At 43.4% G+C, this 23,576-nt stretch overlaps 1 protein-coding gene across 1 annotated transcript in view; it reads right to left on the bottom strand.

Annotated features, from left to right (window-relative positions):
* Positions 1 to 23,576, bottom strand: part of LOC138261971 (ATP-dependent translocase ABCB1-like) — a 519,774-nt gene that overhangs the window by 386,980 nt on the left and 109,218 nt on the right. Inside the window, 2 exon segments of the mRNA XM_069211572.1 lie at positions 12,289 to 12,331; positions 17,318 to 17,501. Coding sequence (XP_069067673.1) covers positions 12,289 to 12,331; positions 17,318 to 17,501 — 227 coding nt within the window.

The raw sequence follows: 23,576 nt of genomic DNA, 5'->3' as shown, positions 1-23,576 counted from the left end.
TCGACCAGTGGTTCGGGCACTCTTCCAGTTCAAAATCCCTATGGGAAAATGCATGGGGAAAAACATTTTGGGAGCCCTCTCTTTTTCTCAGCCCCACTTGACGGATCCCCCCGAAACTTTCCAGACCGATGCTTAAGTGAGCGTTGTATTTGCTTTGAATATTTCATGAAGATTTATCAAAGGGCGCCAAAGTTATCAGCAAAAAAATAAAATGCTTTTTCTATAGAAACTAGGTCTTAACTATATCTACATAGTGGCAACCGCCACTAGGTAATATATATATTAAAACATTACAGTTAGGTGAAAATGTCATTTAAAACTTACATTTTTAAACAAAATCACTGAAATTCACCTGTTATAGTTATCTCAAGTAAAAATCATTTTTGCCCTAAAGTAACAATAACTTGCACACCTGCCCTGTACACGGTTGTCATCAATTATGTAATTTCAGATGTTGCAGTGATGGTATCAATGATGTCATAGAGCATGTCATAAGTAATGTAATGTAGGAAGTAATTAGCAGTGCATGGCGATAGAGGGAGTTACAGTTACTTTGGAGTACGAGTTACAGTCACTTGAGATAACTATAATGGGTGAACTTTAATTATTTTGTTTGGTTAAAACTGGATTTTGTAACTGACATTTTCACCTATCTATAAAGTCCTTTTAATCTTTGGTTCCAGCTTTTTTTTTTATTTTAAAGTACAATATAATTATAATTCCTAGCTATAGCAACATTTTAACTTTTGCTTACTTCAGTGAATTTCTATGTTTTTACCTTCGCTCTTACCTTACGTCAGTAGGTGGACAACCCGGAAGAGGAAAGACGGATCATATGATAGTTTCCTGTACAAAGTCGACTCTTAGAATTGCTCCCTGGGACTGACGGAGGTGAACACTGATTGACGCTTTGCCGATGACTGCGCCGGGTGGCTCGCGTCTTGGTTCCGGTAGCGGAGGTGTGCCACGGAGGCGAGCCGCTGCGGCGCTGTGCCGATTTTGGGGTGTTTTGCTGGTCGGGAAGGGCTGCTCTTGTCGCTGGTTTCGTACCCGGCTGAGGCAGTCCCCGGCTCCCGCTCCTGCACCGGTTCCTGCAGCTGCGGCGCTCTAAGGAGACCCGAAGAGACCTGTTTTGGAGTCCTGCTGGCCGGGGTGAGCTGCTCCTGCTCCTGCTGCTGGCCATTGCTGCGCCCTGAGGCAGTCCCTGGCCGGATCCTGCCGTGCTGTGCTGCTTTGAGGCACTTTGAGGCATTTTGAGTCACTCGGCTGCCCCCTGCTCCGCTCTAGCTCCAGTCCTGGTGCTGGTGTTTGGCCACCCTTGCCTCACCTCAGCCCTCAGCCCCCAGCTCCTGTTTCAGGCTTGGTCGTTGCTGGTGGTCCGGTTGTTGCTTGGTCCACGCTGCCCTTGAGCTTTGGGAGGAGCAGGTGACGTGAGGCCATCCTGAGGCGACGAGAGACAGGAGAACTGAAGAAGTGGAGAGGGGTGGTGACGCCAGACCCCAGTGGACGCGAGTGGATGCACAAAACAACGCAAGTAAGCAACCCTAACAACCTGCTATCAACCTGCTAAGTTAGTTAAAGACAGTTATAGACATTGAGACGTGGAGCATAGCGGCAGCTGAGGGGGGAGGAAAGGAAACAGGAGATTGACAAAGAGAAGAGAAGAAGAGAGGAGCAGATGTTAATGGTGCCGGAGGGATAGACACCATCCGTGTACTGCATTCCGTGTTACGCATATTGTGTACCTCCGCAAAAGCAATTCTACCGCTGAGGAAAAAACTATTTACTGAGACTAATAACTGCTAATAACTGCTGAAGCTGCTGGTCCTGTCCTACACGGCAAGAGTTCAAGTAAAAAAAGATATAATAAGATAACAACAATAACAAAAGTTACTCTCTAAAGACCCAGTAAGGAACTGAGGGGTGACACAGTGAAGTCTTCCAAGATGGTCGGAACAAGAGGAAAAACAAAGAGGGCCAGGGAGGCTAGGGAGGCCAACAAGGCACTTGTTCACCCAACAAAATCCCAAAGATCAAAGCAGGAATCCAACAGTCCGCAAGAGCCTGGGTTAGACCAGGACCATGATCCTGAAACCATTCAGTTATTTCAAAGGGAATTCGTAAATCAAGGAGAGGTCACAGCAGAAGGTGACCAATCCGGGAACTCCGGCGACGAAAGTGAACCAGGAGAGGAGATGGGTGGAACACCTGAAGTGGCTTCAGGACCTGTGCTGTTAGCCTGTACTGACCCCGATGATATGGGGTGTGTAATACTGAACGTAGGAGAAACTGCGGGGGGCCTTGCAAGTCCTCCGAGTAGGAGACAACAGTACACACCGACGCACCCGGGTCCAGGTGGGGCCAGGGGAGAAAGGAAAGCCAAACCAAAAACAAACACCATTACCAACTACTATAACCATGTGAATTTAAACTCTGATCGGCTGCAGATGCAAAGCTCTAAAGCTAGTGACTCCCCAGTACAGTCATCGGGTAAAAAGGTGGCAACAACATGGGGGGGGGTCGAACTGGAGCATTCAGAGACCGGCAGCGATCTGCTCAATCATCTCAATCATCTTGTCCAATGAATAACTCCTTCAAGGATGGCGAAGTGGAGTTAAACAACTTCCCAGAGTGGGGCAATTCCTTGGGGGAGCAAAGAACAAGCCATGAGCTATTTTATCCCGAAGCCCAAATGGGACTATTAAATCCTGGGCGCTCCTTACTAATATCCCCCCTACAATGAGCTCAAGCAGAATTTATAGTATTCCAAAACACATAGAAATAGAACAATTACCAATAAAGAAGACCCATAAGCTTTCAGTGTCACAGCTTCATCGCGAAAGCCAAACAGGAAAAACTAATTCAATACTGCGTAGACACGAAAGTAGTTCCTTTAGTCTGGAGCTTTCCTTGCTTGACAATTCCGTAATTGGCAATATAGAGCCCCAATTAAACAGTATAACATCAGAAGATTTAAATTTCCTGGAAGGCAGTATAACACAAGGCCATAGGGGAAAGGACGATAAGATCTTAGAAGGCCAAACAATTAATGAGCAAAATGGACAAGCTTGGGGAAATAGAGATGATTTCTCATTAGACCAACCAATTCTTAGCATTATGAAAGTTATATGTACAACATTGGACTCAATTGCACCAACTATCATGGTCCAGTCTCAAAAATGTGATGATCAACTCGAGCTTCAATACAGACCATAAATTACAGGATGGCCCTAGTAGAGGGCGTTATAAGGGAAAATCTGTTGCATCAGGCAAAAAAGATTGTCCATTATATCTGGTCTTTGTGGATCTTCAAACAGCTTTCGACAGCGTGAATCGCCAAACATTATGGCAGTTATTGTCGGAAATGGGAATACAGGGAAAAATCTTAAGGCTGTTAATTCTACTGCATACAGGAAGCACCGCCAGGGTCAGATATAGTACGAGAAATGATTACACGGCAGAGATCCCAATCCAGCGAGGTGTAAAACAAGGCTGCGTTTTGGCTCCTACCTTATTTAATTGCTACATAAACAAAGTAAGTCAAGGCCTGAGGAAATTAAATCTGGATGTAAAAAAACTAGCCAATGAAAGTATACCTATCCTACTTTTTGCCGATGACGTTGTATTACTGGCAAGAACGGAGATAGCAATGCATCGACTACTTAGGGGTTTTGAATCATTTTGCACCTCGAGGAGTAGGGTAATTAATGAAGGGAAAACCAAGTTTATGATTCTTAACCAAAAACAGAAGATGCGATCTACTTTTAGGGTAAACAATAAGCCTTTGGCCCAAGTGGCTACTTATGACTACCTGGGCTGCAGGCTGGACGAAAAACTGACATGGAAACCGCAAATTTATAAAAGCAACATCTCCTTGGCCCAACAAGCTGGAGCTGTACTCAGATTCACAAAAGCTACAGGCAATCACTCTGTGAGATCTGCATTGCTTGCATATAAAACAAAAGCAAGGGCTGCAGCACTATATGGCGCAGAGATCTGGGGATTTAGAAAGACTCCATCAATACAAGTAACCGAGAATAAATGTTTACGCCGATTACTATGCTTAGGCAATGCTACACCAATGAACGCAATAAGAATAGATCTACAAATGAGGAAGATTGAGGACTACATTGCATTGGCTCCAATAAGATACTGAATCCGTATTTGGGCAAAGAGGAACTTAAACCATACAGATATGTATTGATGGACATCATGAAGCTACAAAGTCATCGGAAATTGCCCTGGTTCAAACACATCTCAACCATCCTGGCTGCTATAGGCCAGGAAGATCTCTGGCTCCATCCAGAAAAAATCAGAAGGCCTAGTCTATCTGTTATTAAAAAAAAAAGGCATACTGGGACCAAAAGACACAGAGCATGTGTGAGACACTTAGCCCTTTATTTAAGCGTTACATTTTGTTTAATCAAGAGCTCAAACCAGCTTTTTTCATAGATAGTATATATCCAGAAGAAAAAAAGGGCTCTCTATTTTAAATTTCGTATGGGCACACTACCAGTGATACCGGTGACCAATAGATGGCAACCCGTCCTTCCGGGTAGACTAGAATGCTGTCCATGTCTTCATGGTGGCCAAGAAACATTACCCCACTTCCTTTTATTATGTCACTTCACGCTCAAACTCCGCAAATTATACTTACGTCCACTCTTTAAATCATACGGAGTCAGGAAGTGCAAAGAAGCGGAAGTGTTATGTATGCGATCAGATGAAAAACATATTGTGACAAAGGTCTCAACTTACATACTGCAGGCTTGGAAGTTACATCTATCAATGCACCTGCAGCTGGCACAAGTATAACTGCTCGCGTTGTCCCATAGCTGCTACTAGCGCTATGTAAATCATGGTTATAGATCACGTTTTGTGACAATGCAGGCTAAATTGGGTGCACTTTGGCACACGTCAAACCAAAGATTTCAAGTGCAGTTTTTTATTGAGATGTTTTATCTAATGTGATTTTTACAGTGTATGATGGATTGGTATTTATTGTGTGTAATTGTTATGGCCAGATAGGCTGACAACAAAAAATAAATGGTAAATGGTAATGAAAATGTCACTTACCCAGTGTACATCTGTTTGTGGCATCAGTCGCTGTAGATTCGCATGTTTTGCATAGCTCGCCATCTGGTGTTGGGTCGGAGTGTTACAAGTTGTTTTTCTTCGAAGAAGTCTTTCGAGTCACGGGACCGAGTGACTCCTCCTTTTGTCTCCATTGCGCATGGGCGTCGACTCCATCTTCGATTGTTTTTCCCCGCAGAGGGTGAGGTAGGAGTTGTATTGTAGTAATAGTGGCCATGCAATGGAGTGACTAAGTATGTACCTATTTAAGGTTAAAATAATATATATACAAATAGTTGAAGGTACCTTCCGAACTGCTACAGGCTCCCGGGGAGGCGGGTGGGCACATGCGAATCTACAGCGACTGATGCCACGAACAGATGTACACTGGGTAAGTGACATTTTCAGTTCGATGGCATCTGTCGCTGTAGATACGCATGTTTTGCATAGACTAGTAAGCAGTTATCTCCCCAAAGCGGTGGCTCAGCCTTTAGGAGTGGGAGTAGTCTGAAACAATGTTCTTAATACGGCTTGACCTACTGTGGCTTGTTGTGCGGATAACACGTCTACACAGTAGTGCTTGGTGAATGTGTGAGGCGTAGACCATGTGGCTGCCTTACATATTTCTTGCATTGGGATGTTTCCTAGAAAGGCCATGGTAGCACCTTTCTTTCTGGTTGAGTGTGCCCTTGGTGTAATGGGCAGTTGTCGTTTAGCTTTAAGGTAGCAGATTTGGATGCATTTAACTATCCATCTGGCTATACCTTGTTTTGATATTGGGTTTCCTGCATGAGGTTTTTGGAATGCAATAAATAGCTGTTTAGTTTTCCTGATGCTCTTTGTTCTGTCAATGTAATACATTAATGCTCTTTTGACATCTAAAGTATGTAGTGCCCTCTCAGCTTCGGAATCTGGCTGTGGGAAGAACACTGGAAGTTCCACTGTTTGATTTAGATGGAACGGTGAAATAACTTTTGGTAGAAATTTAGGATTAGTCCTTAGGACGACCTTATTTTTGTGTAGTTGTATAAAAGGTTCTTGTATTGTAAACGCCTGAATCTCGCTTACTCTTCTTAGAGAGGTAATGGCGATGAGAAATGCAACCTTCCATGTTAGGAACTGTATTTCGCAGGAGTGCATGGGTTCAAAAGGTGGACCCATAAGTCTAGTTAAGACAACATTGAGGTTCCATGAAGGAACAGGTGGTGTTCTTGGTGGAATAATTCTTTTAAGGCCCTCCATGAATGCTTCAATGACTGGTATCCTATATAGGGAAGTTGAATAGGTAGGCTGCAGGTATGCAGATATTGCTGCAAGGTGTATTTTAATGGAAGAGAAAGCTAGGTTAGATTTTTGTAAGTGAAGCAAGTAACCCACTACATGTTTTGGGGTTGCGTGTAATGGTTGGATTTGATTAATATGGCAGTAGCAAACAAACCTCTTCCATTTACTGGCATAGCAGTGCCTGGCCTTCTGGCTTGCTTTATGACTTCCATACATTCTTGGGTAAGTTGTAAGTGTCCGAATTCTAGGATTTCAGGAGCCAGATTGCTAGATTCAGCAATGCTGGATCTGGGTGTCTGATCTTTTGGTTGTGTTGTGTTAACAGATCCGGCCTGTTGGGCAGTTTGATGTGGGGTACTACTGATAGGTCTAGCAGCGTTGTGTACCAGGGTTGCCTTGCCCAAGTTGGTGCTATTAATATGAGTTTGAGTTTGTTTTGACTGAGTTTGTTTACCAGATAAGGAAGGAGAGGGAGAGGAGGAAAAGCGTAGGCAAATATCCCTGACCAGTTCATCCATAGGGCATTGCCGTGGGACTGCCTGTGTGGGTATCTGGATGCGAAGTTTTGGCATTTTGCGTTCTCTTTTGTCGCAAACAAGTCTATTTGAGGTGTTCCCCAGAGCGTGAAGTAAGTGTTCAGAATTTGGGGGTGAATTTCCCATTCGTGGACCTGTTGGTGATCTCGAGAGAGATTGTCTGCGAGTTGATTCTGAATCCCTGGGATAAATTGTGCTATTAGGCGAATTTTGTTGTGAATTGCCCAACGCCATATCTTTTGTGCCAGCAGGCTCAATTGCGTTGAGTGCGTTCCCCCTTGTTTGTTTAGATAATACATTGTTGTCATGTTGTCTGTTTTGACGAGAATGTATTTGTGAACTATTATTGGTTGAAAAGCCTTTAGTGCTTGAAAAACTGCTAGCAGTTCTAGGTGATTTATATGCAGTTTTGTTTGATGTACGTTCCATTGTCCTTGTATGCTGTGTTGATCGAGGTGTGCTTCCCACCCTGTCATGGAAGCATCTGTTGTTATTACGTATTGTGGCACTGGGTCTTGGAAAGGCCGCCCTTTGTTTAAATTTATATTGTTCCACCATAGAAGCAAGAGGTAAGTTTGGCGGTCTATTAACACCAGATCTAAAAGGTGACCCTGTGCTTGTGACCACTGTGATGCTAGGCACTGTTGTAAGGGCCTCATGTGCAGTCTTGCGTTTGGGACAATGGCTATGCATGAAGACATCATGCCTAGGAGTTGTAATATCATCTTTGCTTGTATTCTTTGTGTTGGATACATGCGTTGTATGATGTTGTTGAAATTTTGAATTCTTTGTGGACTTGGAGTGGCCACTCCTATTGTTGTGTTTATTATGGCTCCTAGGTATTGTTGTACCTTGCATGGCAGAATGTTGGATTTTGCGAAGTTGACTGTGAACCCTAGTTTGTAGAGGGTTTGTATGATTTGATTTGTGTGGTGTGAGCACGTTATTAACGAATGGGTCTTGATTAGCCAGTCGTCTAGATACGGGAATACATGTATTTGCTGCCTTCTGATGTGTGCAGCGACTACTGCTAGACATTTGGTAAAGACTCTTGGTGCGGTTGTTAAACCGAAAGGCAGTACCTTGAATTGGTAGTGTATTCCTTTGAATACAAACCTTAGGTATTTCCTGTGCGATGGATGTATTGGTATATGGAAAATTGCGTCTTTGAGGTCTAATGTTGTCATGTAGTCGTGTAGTTTCAGCAATGGTAACACTTCTTGTAGTGTGACCATGTGAAAGTGGTCTGATTTGATGTATGTGTTTAGTATTCTTAGGTCTAGGATTGGTCTTAGCGTTTTGTCCTTCTTTGGTATTAAGAAGTACAGTGAATAAACTCCTGTGTTTATTTGTGTGTTTGGTACTAACTCGATTGCATTCTTTTGCAATAGTGCATGAACTTCTATCTCCAGGAGCTCGGAATGATGTTTTGATAAATTTTGTGCTCTCGGTGGTATGTTTGGAGGGAATTGTAGAAATTCTATGCAATAACCATTTTGGATAATTGCTAGAACCCAAGTGTCTGTAGTGATCTCCTCCCATGCTTTGTAATAATGACCTATTCTTCCCCCCACTGGTGTTGTGTGGAGGGGGTGAGTGACATGTGAGTCACTGCTTAGTTGTAGGGGTTTTGGGGCTTTGAAATTTTCCCCTATTCCTAGGGAATTGCCCTCCTCTATATTGGCCCCGAAAGCCTCCCCTCTACTGTCCCTGGTAACTGGATGTTGTTGCCTGTGAGGTACTGGCTTGTGTGGCCTGACCCCGAAACCCCCCTCTAAAGGGTGTTTTGCGGAAGGTGCTGTAATTTCCTCTGCTCTGCGGGGAGTAGAGTGCGCCCATGGCTTTAGCAGTGTCCGTGTCTTTTTTAAGTTTCTCAATCGCCGTGTCCACTTCTGGACCGAACAGTTCTTTTTCGTTGAATGGCATATTGAGAACTGCCTGCTGAATCTCTGGTTTAAACCCAGACGTTCTTAGCCATGCATGCCTTCTGATGGTCCCAGATGTATTTATTGTTCTTGCAGCTGTGTCTGCTGCATCCATGGAGGAGCGTATCTGGTTGTTTGAAATGTTCTGTCCTTCATCAACCACTTGCTTTGCCCTCTTTTGTAGGTCTTTGGGTAGATGTTCAATGAGATGTTGCATCTCATCCCAATGGGCTCTGTCATAGCGCGCAAGTAGTGCCTGAGAGTTAGCGATGCGCCACTGGTTTGCAGCTTGTGCTGCGACTCTCTTTCCAGCTGCATCGAACTTGCGGCTTTCCTTATCTGGGGGTGGTGCATCCCCAGATGTGTGGGAGTTGGCCCTTTTCCTAGCTGCTCCTACAACGACAGAATCTGGTGGCAGCTGTGTAGTGATGAAAATAGGGTCTGTAGGAGGCGCTTTATACTTTTTTTCCACCCTTGGTGTGATTGCCCTACTTTTGACCGGCTCCTTAAAGATGTCTTTTGCGTGCCGAAGCATACCAGGGAGCATAGGCAGGCTTTGGTAGGAGCTGTGGGTGGCTGAGAGGGTGTTGAATAGAAAGTCATCCTCGACTTGTTCTGAGTGGAGGCTTACATTGTGGAATTGTGCTGCTCTAGCCACCACCTGAGAATATGCAGTACTGTCTTCTGGTGGTGATGGCTTTGTAGGGTATGCCTCCGGACTGTTATCTGACACAGGGGCGTCGTATAAGTCCCATGCGTCCTGATCCTGGTCACCTTGGCTCATGGTGGTGTGAGCCGGGGAATGTGATGGAGTTTGTGCTGGTGAGACGTGAATTATAGGTGGAGGAGAGGGTGGTGGAGTAACCTTTTTCACCATTTTTGTTTGTGGTGTTTGGTCAGTTTGAAATTCCAGTCTTCTCTTTCTCCTAATAGGGGGAAGGGTGCTTATCTTTCCTGTCCCCTGCTGTATAAAAATACGTTTCTGCGTATGGTCTACATCGGTGGATTGCAGGTCTTCCTCAAACCTATGCTTTCGCATTTGGGAGGTCATTGATTGCTCTTCTGTATAAGAGCCTGAAACTGGGTCGGTTGCAGGTTGTTTTGGCACCGAAACCCTGTCTGCATCTTTTTTCGGCTCCGAGGTGACTTTTTTCTTTTTCGGAGTCGAAACATCTCGGCGTCGATCTTCGTCGGTGCCGCTGTCTCGGCGTTGAGCCGTGTCTACACCGCTATCTCGGTGTCGATGTATGTCTCCAGCACTTTCTCGGTCCCGAGAAGGCTGCGTGCCGGTGTCTCGACCGGAGTCGGACGGTCTCGGCACTGTTTGGGCCTTTTTCGGTGCCGACGGTCGGTCACCGAATTTATGGGTGGAGCCATGGCCTGGTGGCAGTGGCGTCCCCTGGGCCTTGACAATCTTCTTATGAGTGGTTTTCGACGTTTTACTCACGGTTCGTGGATCGTCGAATTCCTCGGAGTCCGATTCGTGTATCGAAAAGGTTTCTTCCTCTTCTTGTATCTCGAACTCTCGGTGGGCTGTCGGCGTGGACGCCATTTGAAGTCTTCTGGCTCGACGGTCTCAGAGTGTTTTTCGGGACCGGAACGCACGACAGGCCTCGCAAGTGTCTTCACTGTGCTCAGGTGACAGGCACAGGTTACAGACCAAGTGTTGGTCTGTATAGGGGTATTTGTTGTGGCATTTGGGACAGAAACGGAACGGGGTCCGTTCCATCGGCGTTCTTCTACACGCGGTCGGGCCGAGCAGGCCCCGACGGGGGATCGAAAACTACCCCGAAGGGCTCCGGAGCTCTTCGATGCGGTGTTGATTCTAACTACGCCGATCCCGAACGCAACAATACCGACGAAAATCTTCCGAAATTTTGCTGTTTTTCCGTTCCGAAACTCGGAGCGACAGGAACACGTCCGAACCCGATGGCGGAAAAAAAACAATCGAAGATGGAGTCGACGCCCATGCGCAATGGAGACAAAAGGAGGAGTCACTCGGTCCCGTGACTCGAAAGACTTCTTCGAAGAAAAACAACTTGTAACACTCCGACCCAATACCAGATGGCGAGCTATGCAAAACATGCGTATCTACAGCGACAGATGCCATAGAACATGTTTTTACAATGTAAATTAAGATGTACATTGCCACGTGCGGTGAGTGGATACATTTAGAATTCGTAACTATAAAATCACTTTAACTTTTTTTTGAAGGAATGTCTATAATTTTTAACGTGAAGTAAGATGTCCATCACTGTGAGTGGTGTGAGGTTGGGCGCAGACACCCCCAATCGGCACCCAACACTCCGTAGGCCCCTTAACCCCCACTTTGTCTAATGCCAGGCCCTGCACCCAAACACACATGGGCTCGCTGGCTGACTATGTGATGTTACAATGTAAAATTTGTCATTTAAAGTAAGGCGGACTTACTGACGTTGTCACTGTCTGAACACCACATTATAAAAAGTAGGGCCTATTGGCATATATAAAGCAGACCTATTATCTTTGGGAAAAAGTCCCCAATAATTATAATCAAATGTATATTACATAAATTCACACAATACAACGTTTAATAAAAGTAATTGTCAGTTTTTTTTAAATAAATCCTCATTGAAAAAAAACCACAAACATGTCTTAAAGTCTTTCTTTTAACACTTTTCAGGCCATAAAGTGCAGCCACAAAACCCACCACTAGGGGCCCTGCACATCAGATGAAAAACATGTATCTCCAGCTCATACTACTCTAAAAATATATTGTAAGGTCTCCTGGGGTCATAGATTCCATGAGATGCAGTGAAATAAAAAAAACGTATTTAAAAAAAGCTCTTGTGCATTAAAGGGTGGTCCTTGCTAGGAGTAGTGAATAATGATCAGCAGCTCAGACCTCTCATGTATTGTTCTTTCCTTTCTGTTATTTTGCTTTTACTTTTATTTTTGTGGCCCGCGACCCCTCCAGATCCCTGCAAATAACCCCATTCTATGGGGCTGAAAAGGAGCCCAACACCTTTTATTTAAACACTCTGGCGTCCCCGTCCTCACCTGAGGCACCCCACATCATTTTTGAAGTTATGGCCATGGGAGTTAGGGCCCCTGCAGCCCTGCCAGCTCCAATGCAGCACTCATTACGGGTGCAGCAGAAGCCAGCATTGCTCTATGTTTCCCTGCCCACAGGAGCACAGAGGTTTGGGTGCAGGGCATGCATCCAATCCTGCTGTGCAAGGCCAAGTATGCAGGGCAGAAGCCAGGGGCCAGTAATTACTGTCACTGGCCCCATGTGAATTAAGAGGCCATTCATAATGAGTGCCGTAGGGCCTTGAGCTCTAGCCCTGTGCAAAGCAGGCAAGCTACGTCCATTATTTGTTTCCAAAAGGAGCAGCACACACATTTCTTCAAAAAGTTCTTGAAGAGTGTTTCATTGCTTTGTGGCTAGGTTCACACAAAATAAATCATAATACACAAAGTGGCCTTACCTTGTCATTTGTTCCTGCAGTGTATCTGTTTGGTTGAACATGACTGCAGAAAACAAAAGACACAGGTTTAAGTATATTCATGCATAATCAACAGAGGTTTGTTACACATACACATTTGGAAACTGTGTGGATTTTGTTGCATTTGCATTTGTTGCATTTAGACACCAGCAAAATCGTATGCACATATTTTAATCACGTTTGATGCAAGTTTAAAGGAAGAAGTGCGAGAGAATACAAAAACTGTAAACTGACTGATATATTTAAAAGAAAGTACAGTATTTGAGAAGGATATTTATTTTATTTATTTGAGAGTTTTATATACTGTGTACGTGACCCAAGGGTATCAGAGTGATGTACAGCAAACAACAGCATTCCACCAACATTCACATTTATGGTGAAGACGCTATCTTGTCGCAGATTCCTCATCTTTTGAATATTCTGCAGGCGTCCAACTGGATCTGGAAACTTTTCCATATTACCTTTGCATACCAGAAGGTGGCACCATTTGACTCTGCATCAATGCCGTTCTGCTCCAGAAATGACGTGCAGGCCTATATTGGTTTTGAGATGTGGAGCCCCAAAAGCAAACTGATAGACCAGTGTGCAGATCCTAGGCTTGGGATCTTATTAATGGATAGAGTCAAAATACAGAATTGGGAGAATGGGAGGGTCAATGAGGAATCTGCAGCTACAGTGTTACCAAATGTAAGTAACGTGTTATTCTGATAGACTTCGAGCCTCACATTCCTCACCTTCTGAACAGATACCAATGCAGTACCTAGGAGAAGGTGGGCCCCTGCACTGCCAGAAAAACCACCAGCACTGGTGGTATTCTGGCGCCCGCAGCCTCAGTGGTCTTCTGAGAGGACCGCCGAGGTTGTAATGAAGGCCAGAGTGTCCACTGAGCACTGCAGCACAGTTTGTGCCACCCTTCGTGTGACAAGGTACAAAATGGCTCTCAGCCTGCCACTGCAGACTGAAAGGACAGTGTTTTCACTGCCAGTTCGACTTTGCTAGTCAAACCAATAACACTATATAAGTATCCGCTACGGAAGGCCTATGGAGTTTTATGGCATGGAGCTGTATTTCGTTAAGTAAGGCATATGTTTTCAGATATGTCTTAACAACAACACTTACGAACTGTCAATTTGCTGTGGTTAAAAATTGGTTGTCCCACTGGCTAACACAGGGTTACCAGGTGGCATCCCAACCCAGCTGACTGGGACTACCAAAGTGGGTGATGCAAGGTATCAAATGAATTGTGTCATTAAATGTGACCTGAAGGCCAGGTCGAAATTAATGCCACTAATAAAGGTAGGCATCCTTTTGGAAGTTGCCATTCTGTGCTCTGGTCATTTAGTAGCCTCACAAAGGCACACACACACACACAGACAGCTTTCTGACCAACTGGGGAGACGTGTGAACAACTCCAAGGCTCAGGCACAAAGGCAGTGCAGCAGCGAGGTGTCACCTTCTCTGCCAGGCTGGCCACTCAGGGGGGGGGATAGCCCAGAGGTGAGGTTTCAAAGGAAAAGCTGCCTTTCATGGGCCACCCAGTAGCCACACAAAAGCACACACACAGACAGCTTTGTAACCACCTGGAGAGACATGTGAATGATTCCCAGGGTCAGAAACAAAGGCAGTGCCACAACAGCGAGCTGCTCTCTGCCAGGATAGCCACTCGGGGGGTTAGCCCAGAGGTGAGTTTCAAAGTGGAAGCTGCCTTTGATGAGCCACCCGGGGCAACACCCCTGAGTAGGAAGCCTTTTGTTGCTGTAGACAGCATGCAGACAGGGCCAAACAGTGGAAACTCACCCCCAAAATCATGTAGCCCTCAGGTAGCCAAATCCTGATGGTGGGCCACCAAGCACCTGATGACCGAGGAAGTGTTTGCCATCTTGAAAGGGGCAGGAATGTGGCATTCCAGGATACCCAGATGCCACACATCACAGGAACTTCGTCACTAGGTAAGAGGGGACCCTGAAGCCCATTGGCTATTGACCGCAAGGTCCCTTCAAGGCACGTTCCTGGGATAAATGTGGCACCCCTGGCACCCTGGCCCTCAGGTGATGCTGGAATCGAGAGAGGAGAGTAGAAGGGCTGCCCACCTGCCCTTGGACTTCACAAAGAGAGGCTGAATGCTCAGAAGGACTTCACTTGCTGCACTTTAGACTAGCAAAGACTGGACTGTGCATATGGCTCCTGGCTCGAGGAATAATTGTTTCCTGACAACCAACAACAGCAGTGACTCTAAAGTTCAGTTGGCTGATCTCCTCGAACCAGCTCCAGGGACACAAGAGCTGAAGGTGCACAAGTCGCAAAGGTGGTATCCAACGCAAACTTTTTGCCACTACCAGTCGCCGGACACCCAAGAGGACAAATCCAAGATAGCTAAAACCTGCATCCGTGTCTGCTGACCCTGGGAGTACTATCCGGGACCAGATTTATTGTACCCAAGGGACACTAGCCCCCCCAACGGATTTGGCTCTAGTTGCAGTGCACACTGACTAGTAGCCCAGCACTGGCAGACCGGCTACTGCATCGTAGAGATCTTGGAGGAACCCTGACTCTGTTGCCAAGTTCACCACACTTCACTCATGGACCGAGGGATCACCATAAAGGCACCCCCGTCGACCACACCACAACCGGAGCACCCCTTGAACATCATTTTTACCCTGCATCCTTCAGCATCTGGACCACTCCATTGATGTCCATGGCGGTTTGGTCCTGTAATGTTTGGATTGTGCCTTAAAAATTCTCTGGTGGCCAGGTAACTGTCCGAAGTATCCTTACTGGTCCCCTAGACCTCTGTCCTTCTGGACTTGGTCACCCAACTTGGGCTGGATTTGTCGAAAATTAACTAACTTTTTTGATAAGTTTCAAAAAATTTTGTTGACCAATTTTTTTGTTGGCTGGTTTGCAGTTGATATAAAAGTTACTTATTACTTCTAAACTTTGTATCTCCAGAATACTCTGGTGGATTAAAATGCATAAGGCCTCTAAACATATATAAACATCTTATTTATTTGTATATATTAGTGCCTTGTTTCTTTCACATTGTGTAACTTTACTATTCTGTTGTTTGGTGCTGTTAAATGATTTACACATTGTTCCTTTGCTAAGCTTTCCTAGTCACAGCCACAGCTACCCAGGATTGAGCTTAAGGTTACATAAACGTACCTGACTGGACCCAAGTGAGTGTACTGCACGATAAGGCCTCCCATTCATATCATATAGTACAATCAAATCTCAAAATAGGCATGACCACACTAATACTTTAGAGTATGTAGGAGTAAGGCTTATAGCCTTGGAAAGTAATGTTTGAAACTGTGATAATAAGGAACAGAGTATGGGAGATCAGCATATTATTTTATAAACCGGTTGCAGTAGTCATGCTCAGAAAAATCACAGAAATGAGGCAAAGGGAAAACCTTCCATTCTTCTGTTTACCTTCCATTCTGTTGTTTACCAAGCTGTGGGCAATAATGAATATTGCAAGGACATCCAGACGAGCACCGACCTAATGTCAAAGGAAGGATGTTTTGATACAATTGCCTGCCTTTTGGATATGTCTTTGAGGGATTGTTCATTCAGTAATGTGGATGTGATGAGATGCGCACATATCTTTCCCTCCCCTCTCTATAGAGAATCATTGGGGCGAAAGATGTAGTGACCTAAGAATCAGAGAGGGGCAGGCACAAAAACTGGTTGTTTGTGTGGGATGCTGGAGAGCTGAGATCTAAATGTATATATGAGAAATTCTTTGAGGTATGCAGGATGATATATGGCTTAGCATAACATAGTGAGAGATGGTGCTAATTATTCAACTGATACCACAGTTGGCAGGCTCATGATAAAATAAGTATATGCTTACGTAGGATGTAGATGAATCACTAGTGATATTAAGGTGCTTTAGGATTTTCTAACATTCCATTTGTTTTATATTAAGGCTACTGAAATATTATTAGCGCTCATCATTTTTATGCACAGTTTATGTGCTGATTGTACATAGTAAATTAATAATCATTAGGAACACCAATTACTGTGTTTGTTTACTGTTGTCAGGGATCAGATTAAGAGTAAGTGAAAGAATAATAAAAACCTGTAAATAAAGATACTGACCTATAACACTCTAAATCTAAATAAGGCTAACTCAGTATAGAGAAGAGTGAGAGACACCTCCCTCTTTTCCTTTTCTTCGAGGGGGTAGGGGAGATAAGCACCCTTGGGGCTAAGGAAATCAACATGGGGGTGTCCCATGTTAAGAGATTTCAAAACAGTCCTAAAGTGGAAATTACATGTATGGAGAAAATTAGGCTACCACAGATTTTCAGATTGGTATATTATACAACACCACTCTCTAAATCAAGTTCCCAATATTTTGGATTCCATTTTAGGATTCCCCAAAGTGGAAAAGAAAAGGAAAAGAACAATATTTTAAAATTACCCTTTTCCAGATCACCAAACTTTATTCGAGTCATTTACCAAATGCTACATTAGAAACGGGGACATTTAGATTTTCCTGACCTCTAATTGCAGAGGAATGGGAGTAAATTATAAAACAGTCAGGGCGTCATTTTCAGATTGGCGTATCGGACATCCACATCCATCAGGCAGCAAAGTCCTCACATAACAAAATTTGAGTTCCACGCCATGTAGGCAGGGTGCCTTCAATAAAAGTGTCCCTATGACATAGCAGAAACACTTTTAGCGAAAATTTAACGCTGAATGGACAGCTATGCTATGGCCACCTGCTCTGCATGTTTTAGCTTTTTCGGAAAGAAGAACAAGATTGTTTCTGAAAAACATGAAATAAATATTACTTACTGCTGAAACAGCACAATTTATCGAGCATAATGAACTGGGAAATGTGCAATATTGATGAAACTAATGTTGATCATTTTTGAAAAAGAGAAACGTTCATACTATCTCTGAATGGTTTATGTATAGAAGTTTCTACAATGTACAATGTGGAGGTAAACATAATAAGTCTCTGATACACAATGTCTAAATGTTATTATGTTCTTACCTGTAGTGTCACCTGGCCAGTTTGCTGAAAAGTTAGTTGGAAAGACGGGGAGCGCACTATTAACAAAGCTGTCCGTCATATCTCCAAACACTATCATCATCAAAGGAAGGCCTGCTCCATGGCACACCGCCAGCACTGTGCCGAACACCATTAAACATATATCCATAGAATCTGCAAATCGAAACTGGAAGATACAAGAAGGTACAGGAATTGTTGGTCATAAAGCCTGCAAAGAGGTGATGCGATGTCCTAGTATAGAACCACAGCTACGGCCTATATGATTTCTGCCTTTTTCCTGAAAGAGCACCAGCATTCAAATGATAAATACCTACTTTTCTTATCATTATGCATAATTTTGTTAAATGGCATCTAAATGCATTCAAGGAGTTACAAAAAGTTCAAGTGATCTCTGTAAAACAATATGTAAACCAGCTGACATAGCATTGCCATGACAAGATTATCCCTAAAAACTTATGAACCGGAAAAGAAAAATGACTAGCTTTCTAAGGCGGTCATTTTCCCTTTTTTCTAGTCGCTTCACTCCAAAGAAGCATTTTGATTTATTTTATAATCAACTGATGCAGCAGATTAACACAGTTATAGATACATATAATGCAGAGGTGCAGTTGCGCCTAGTTAAGGTGGTGACCTACTGTAGTGGATATCCGGTTTTTGAATTATCAATAACTTTTAAAACTTCTGACCAGTCTGCATAACACTACGAGAAATACGTATGGAAGGACTTTCCGAATACTGCCAAATTTTATGTAGATCGAACAAATATTTGAGGTTTGGGGCGTCCCCAAGCTATTCTTTCACTCACCAATACAAAAGAATTTCCAAAAGGCACTTTGTTTCCTTGCATAACTGTGAAAGGATGGTCACCAAATTTCTGTGGCACACCGTTTTTTCGGACATTCAGTGCTTTTAGTTATTTGGTCAATATTCATTCAGCTGACATGTTTGGAGACTTCACGCTGTGAGGCTCTAGTGTGTGTGTCAAAGTATGTATATTTTTCAAAAGGTGTGCACCTTATCACGCATACACAACGTTCTGGCACACACAATAATATACTTTTGTGAATACTACTGAAAAACAAGACTGAAAATGTGTTTAAATCCATTCTGTGTGCCGTCGGGTTAGCACGAATTTAGAGGAACCTAACCAGATGTCACCTAAGAAATATTAACAGATAAATGTGACGCATAAAGTTGTAGCTCAAATAAAGTATTCAGCAACTTTGTTAGTGTTCGTGAATTTTAGTGACACTACAGACAAAGGACAGACAACACACGAACCTAAGTCAGAGTGGTTGAAAGCCACGTCATAACGGATAATGAATGGCACAAACGAGTAGAACTTAAGGAGCCTACATTTTCAAAACACACTCCACCAATTACACTGTTCGCAAACTAGTTACTAATAGAAAAACAGAAACATATGCTAACACACATACACACACGAAAAAGAAAACACACACATCACCATCAATGGAAACGTACACAACACCATGGTAGAATATAAGGAATTGAAAGCTGCACTTGATGATTGTGCACAACTTTACCTCTTCCCTGTGCTATGCTAGAGAAGGTGAGATTACCCTACCACTCACCCTCTCTCTCTCTCTCTCTCTCTCTCTCCCTCCAACCTCACCATCAATACAGTTCTACTTATCGAACAAAAACTACACTGGTATATATATGGAAAATACCACTTACCCAGTGTACATCTGTTTGTGGCACGTAGTGGTGCAGATTCACAAGCTGTGCATATATCGCCATCTAGTGTTGGGCTCGGAGTGTTAAAAGTTGTTTTTCTTTGAAGAAGATTTTTTTGAGACACGGGGCGGGGTCAAGTGACTCCTCCTCTCGGTAACAGTGCTCACAGGCATCGACTCCTTTGATTGATTGTTTCCCCGCAGGAAGGTGAAGTAAGGAGTGGAGAAACATGTATGTACAAATATATATATATATATATATATATATATATATATATATATATATATACAGGGAATGCAGAATTATTAGGCAAATTAGTATTTTGACCACATCATCCTCTTTATGCATGTTGTCTTACTCCAAGCTGTATAGGCTCGAAAGCCTACTACCAATTAAGCATATTAGGTGATGTGCATCTCTGTAATGAGAAGGGGTGTGGTCTAATGACATCAACACCCTATATCAGGTGTGCATAATTATTAGGCAACTTCCTTTCCTTTGGCAAAATGGGTCAAAAGAAGGACTTGACAGGCTCCGAAAAGTCAAAAATAGTGAGATATCTTGCAGAGGGATGCAGCACTCTTAAAATTGCAAAGCTTCTGAAGCGTGATCATCGAACAATCAAGCGTTTCATTCAAAATAGTCAACAGGGTCGCAAGAAGCGTGTGGAAAAACCAAGGCGCAAAATAACTGCCCATGAACTGAGAAAAGTCAAGCGTGCAGCTGCCACGATGTCACTTGCCACCAGTTTGGCCATATTTCAGAGCTGCAACATCACTGGAGTGCTCAAAAGCACAAGGTGTGCAATACTCAGAGACATGGCCAAGGTAAGAAAGGCTGAAAGACGACCACCACTGAACAAGACACACAAGCTGAAACGTCAAGACTGGGCCAAGAAATATCTCAAGACTGATTTTTCTAAGGTTTTATGGACTGATGAAATGAGAGTGAGTCTTGATGGGCCAGATGGATGGGCCCGTGGCTGGATTGGTAAAGGGCAGAGAGCTCCAGTCCGACTCAGACGCCAGCAAGGTGGAGGTGGAGTACTGGTTTGGGCTGGTATCATCAAAGATGAGCTTGTGGGGCCTTTTCGGGTTGAGGATGGAGTCAAGCTCAACTCCCAGTCCTACTGCCAGTTCCTGGAAGACACCTTCTTCAAGCAGTGGTACAGGAAGAAGTCTGCATCCTTCAAGAAAAACATGGTTTTCATGCATGACAATGCTCCATCACACGCGCCCAAGTACTCCACAGCGTGGCTGGCAAGAAAGGGTATAAAAGAAGGAAATCTAATGACATGGCCTCCTTGTTCACCTGATCTGAACCCCATTGAGAACCTGTGGTCCATCATCAAATGTGAGATTTACAAGGAGGGAAAACAGTACACCTCTCTGAACAGTGTCTGGGAGGCTGTGGTTGCTGCTGCACGCAATGTTGATGGTGAACAGATCAAAACACTGACAGAATCCATGGATGGCAGGCTTTTGAGTGTCCTCGCAAAGAAAGGTGGCTATATTGGTCACTGATTTGTTTTTGTTTTGTTTTTGAATGTCAGAAATGTATATTTGTGAATGTTGAGATGTTATATTGGTTTCACTGGTAATAATAAATAATTGAAATGGGTATATATTTTTTTTTGTTAAGTTGCCTAATAATTATGCACAGTAATAGTCACCTGCACACACAGATATCCCCCTAACATAGCTAAAACTAAAAACAAACTAAAAACTACTTCCAAAAATATTCAGCTTTGATATTAATGAGTTTTTTGGGTTCATTGAGAACATGGTTGTTGTTCAATAATAAAATTAATCCTCAAAAATACAACTTGCCTAATAATTCTGCACTCCCTGTATATATGTAGAGAGAGAGAGAGAGAAAGTCAAGAAGATGTCCATGCAATGTATATAGGTATTTACATAATAAAGCACTACAACGGCTACAGGTTTCCGGGGAGGAGGGAGGATGAATGTGAATCTGCAGCACTACATGCCACGAACAGATGTACACTGGGTAAGTGACATTTTCCATTCAATGGCATGTTTAGCTGCAGATACATATGCTGGGCATAGACTGACAAGCAGTCCATCTCCCAAGTAAGCAGTGGTTAGCCTGTAGGAGTTGAAGTAGATTGAAATCATGTTTTAAGCACTGCTTGACCAACATTTGCTTGTTGTCGAGATAACACATCTACACAGTAGTGTTTAGTAAATATGTGTGGTGTGGACCATGTGGCTGCTTTACATATGTCTGCCATTGGTATATTTCCTAAAAATGCCATTGAAGCTCCTTTCTTTCTAGTTCAATGTGCTTTAGTAGTTACGAATAATTGCCTTTTAGCTTTAAGATAGCAAGTTTGGATACACTTTACTATCCATCTGGCCAATTCTTGTTTGGAAATGGGATTACCCTTATGAGGTTCTTGGAAAGCCACAAAAAGTTGTTGAGATTTTCTAAAGACTTCTGTTCTGTCTTTATAATACATCTGAGCTCTTTTAAGATCAAGAGTGTGGAGAGCTCTTTCAGCAACTGAATCTGGCTGTGGAAAGAAGAGTGGCAATTCCACTGACTGATTAATGTGAAATGGTGAAACAGCTTTGGGTAAAAATTTTGGATTTGTCCTGAGTACTATTTTGTGTTTGTGTGCTTGAAAAAAGGGTTCTTCTGAAGTGAATGCTTGAATTTCACTTACTCCTCTTCAGGAAGTAACTGCTTCTAGGAAAGCAACCTTCCATGAGAGAAACTGAAGGGCGCAAGAACACATGGGCTCAAAAGGTGGACCCATAAGTCTTGTGAGCACAATGTTAAGATTCCATGCAGGAGCTGTTAGAAATGTAGGTGGAATAACTCTTTCAAGACCATCAATAAAAGCTTTTATCACAGGAATTCTAAACAGAGAGGTATGTTGTCTGTTTTTGAGGTAGGCTGGTATTGCTGTTAAATGAATTTTAAAAGATGGATATGCCAGATATGCCAGATTTGCTTTCTGTAAGTGAAGCAAATAACATTCAATATCCTGTACTGATGCTTTACGTGGATCAATGTTTTTCGGTAGGCAGTAAATTACAAAACGTTTCCATTTATTTGCGGAACGCTGCCTGGTTGTAGGTTTACGTGCTTGTTTTAGAAAGTCCATACATTCTGGTGGAGGCTGTAGAGATTCTATTCTATGACCTCTGCAGCCAAATCGCCAGATTGAGCATACTGAGATTGGGATGCCTGATCTGAGTCAATAGGTCTGGCCTGTTTGGGAGCTTGTGATGTGGTACCACGTCGGGAGCTATGAGTATCATGGTCAGAGAAGTGTGACGGATCCTGTTGATTAGAAATGGAATTAATGGGAGAGGGGGAAAAGCATAAGCAAATATCCCTGACTAATTGATCCATAGACCATTGCCCATGGATTGAGGGTGTGGGTATCTGGACGTGAAGTTTTGGCATTTTGCGATTTCGCTTGTTGCGAAAAGGTCTATCTTTGGTGTTCCCCACTTCTGAAAGTAATGTTGAATTACTTGTGTGTGAACATCCTGTTTGTGTATTTGTTGCTGCGTCCTGCTTAAGAGGTCTGCTAACTGGTTGTGTATTCCTGGGATGTACTCTGTTAACAGGTGAATGTGATTGTGAATTGCACATTTCCAAATTGTTTGTGCTAGTAGTGACAATTGGGATGAGTGCGTCCCCCCTTATTTTTGCAGATAATACATTGTTGTCATGTTGTGTGTCCTTATTAAGACTGTTTTGTGTACAATCTGTGGTTGAAATGTTTTTATGGCTAAGAACATTGATAGCAATTCCAAGTGGTTTATGTGGTAAATTTGCTGGATTGAGTCCCATTCTCCCCGTATTGTAAGTTTGTTGAGACGGTCTCACCAACCTGTCATTGATGCATCCGTGGTAATTATGGTCTGTGGCGCAGGATCCTGAAATGGCCGCCCTTTTGATAAGTGAGTGTGATTCCACCACTGCAGAGATTTTTTAAGTTTGGTGGTTTAACAACACTAGATCCTGTAATTGACCCTGTGCCTGAGACCATTGTTGCGAGAGACACTGTTGTAGTGGTCTCATGTTTAAATGTGCATTGGGCACCATTGCTATGCACGATGCCATCATTCCTAATAGCTTAATGACAAATCTTACTGTGTAGGTTTGATTGACTTGTAATTGGGATATGAGATTGTGAAACACTTGGATTCGTTGTGGATTTGGGTAGGCTAATGCTGACTGAGTGTTCAGAATTGCTCCCAGATATGGTTGAATTTGTGCTGGCTGAAGGTGAGATTTCTGGTAATTGATTGTGAACCCTAACCTGTGGAGGGTATCTATTGTGTACTGTGCATGCTGTTGGCAGTTTTGAATGGTGCTGGCTTTTATTAGCCAGTCTTCCAGATATGGGAAGACATGTATGTGTTGTCTTCTGAGGTATGCCACAACTACTGCTAGACATTTTGTGAATACCTGTGGTGCTGTTGTTACTCCAAAGGGTAGTACTTTGAATTGGTAGTACTTGCCTGCTATTACAAATCTCAAATACTTGCGGTGTGCT

Source organism: Pleurodeles waltl, chromosome 10 (genome assembly GCF_031143425.1).
Source record: "Pleurodeles waltl isolate 20211129_DDA chromosome 10, aPleWal1.hap1.20221129, whole genome shotgun sequence".
NCBI classification, from domain to species: domain Eukaryota; kingdom Metazoa; phylum Chordata; class Amphibia; order Caudata; family Salamandridae; genus Pleurodeles; species Pleurodeles waltl.
The sequence above is the reverse complement of the archived record's forward strand: the minus strand, read 5'-3'. Positions and strand labels throughout refer to the sequence as shown.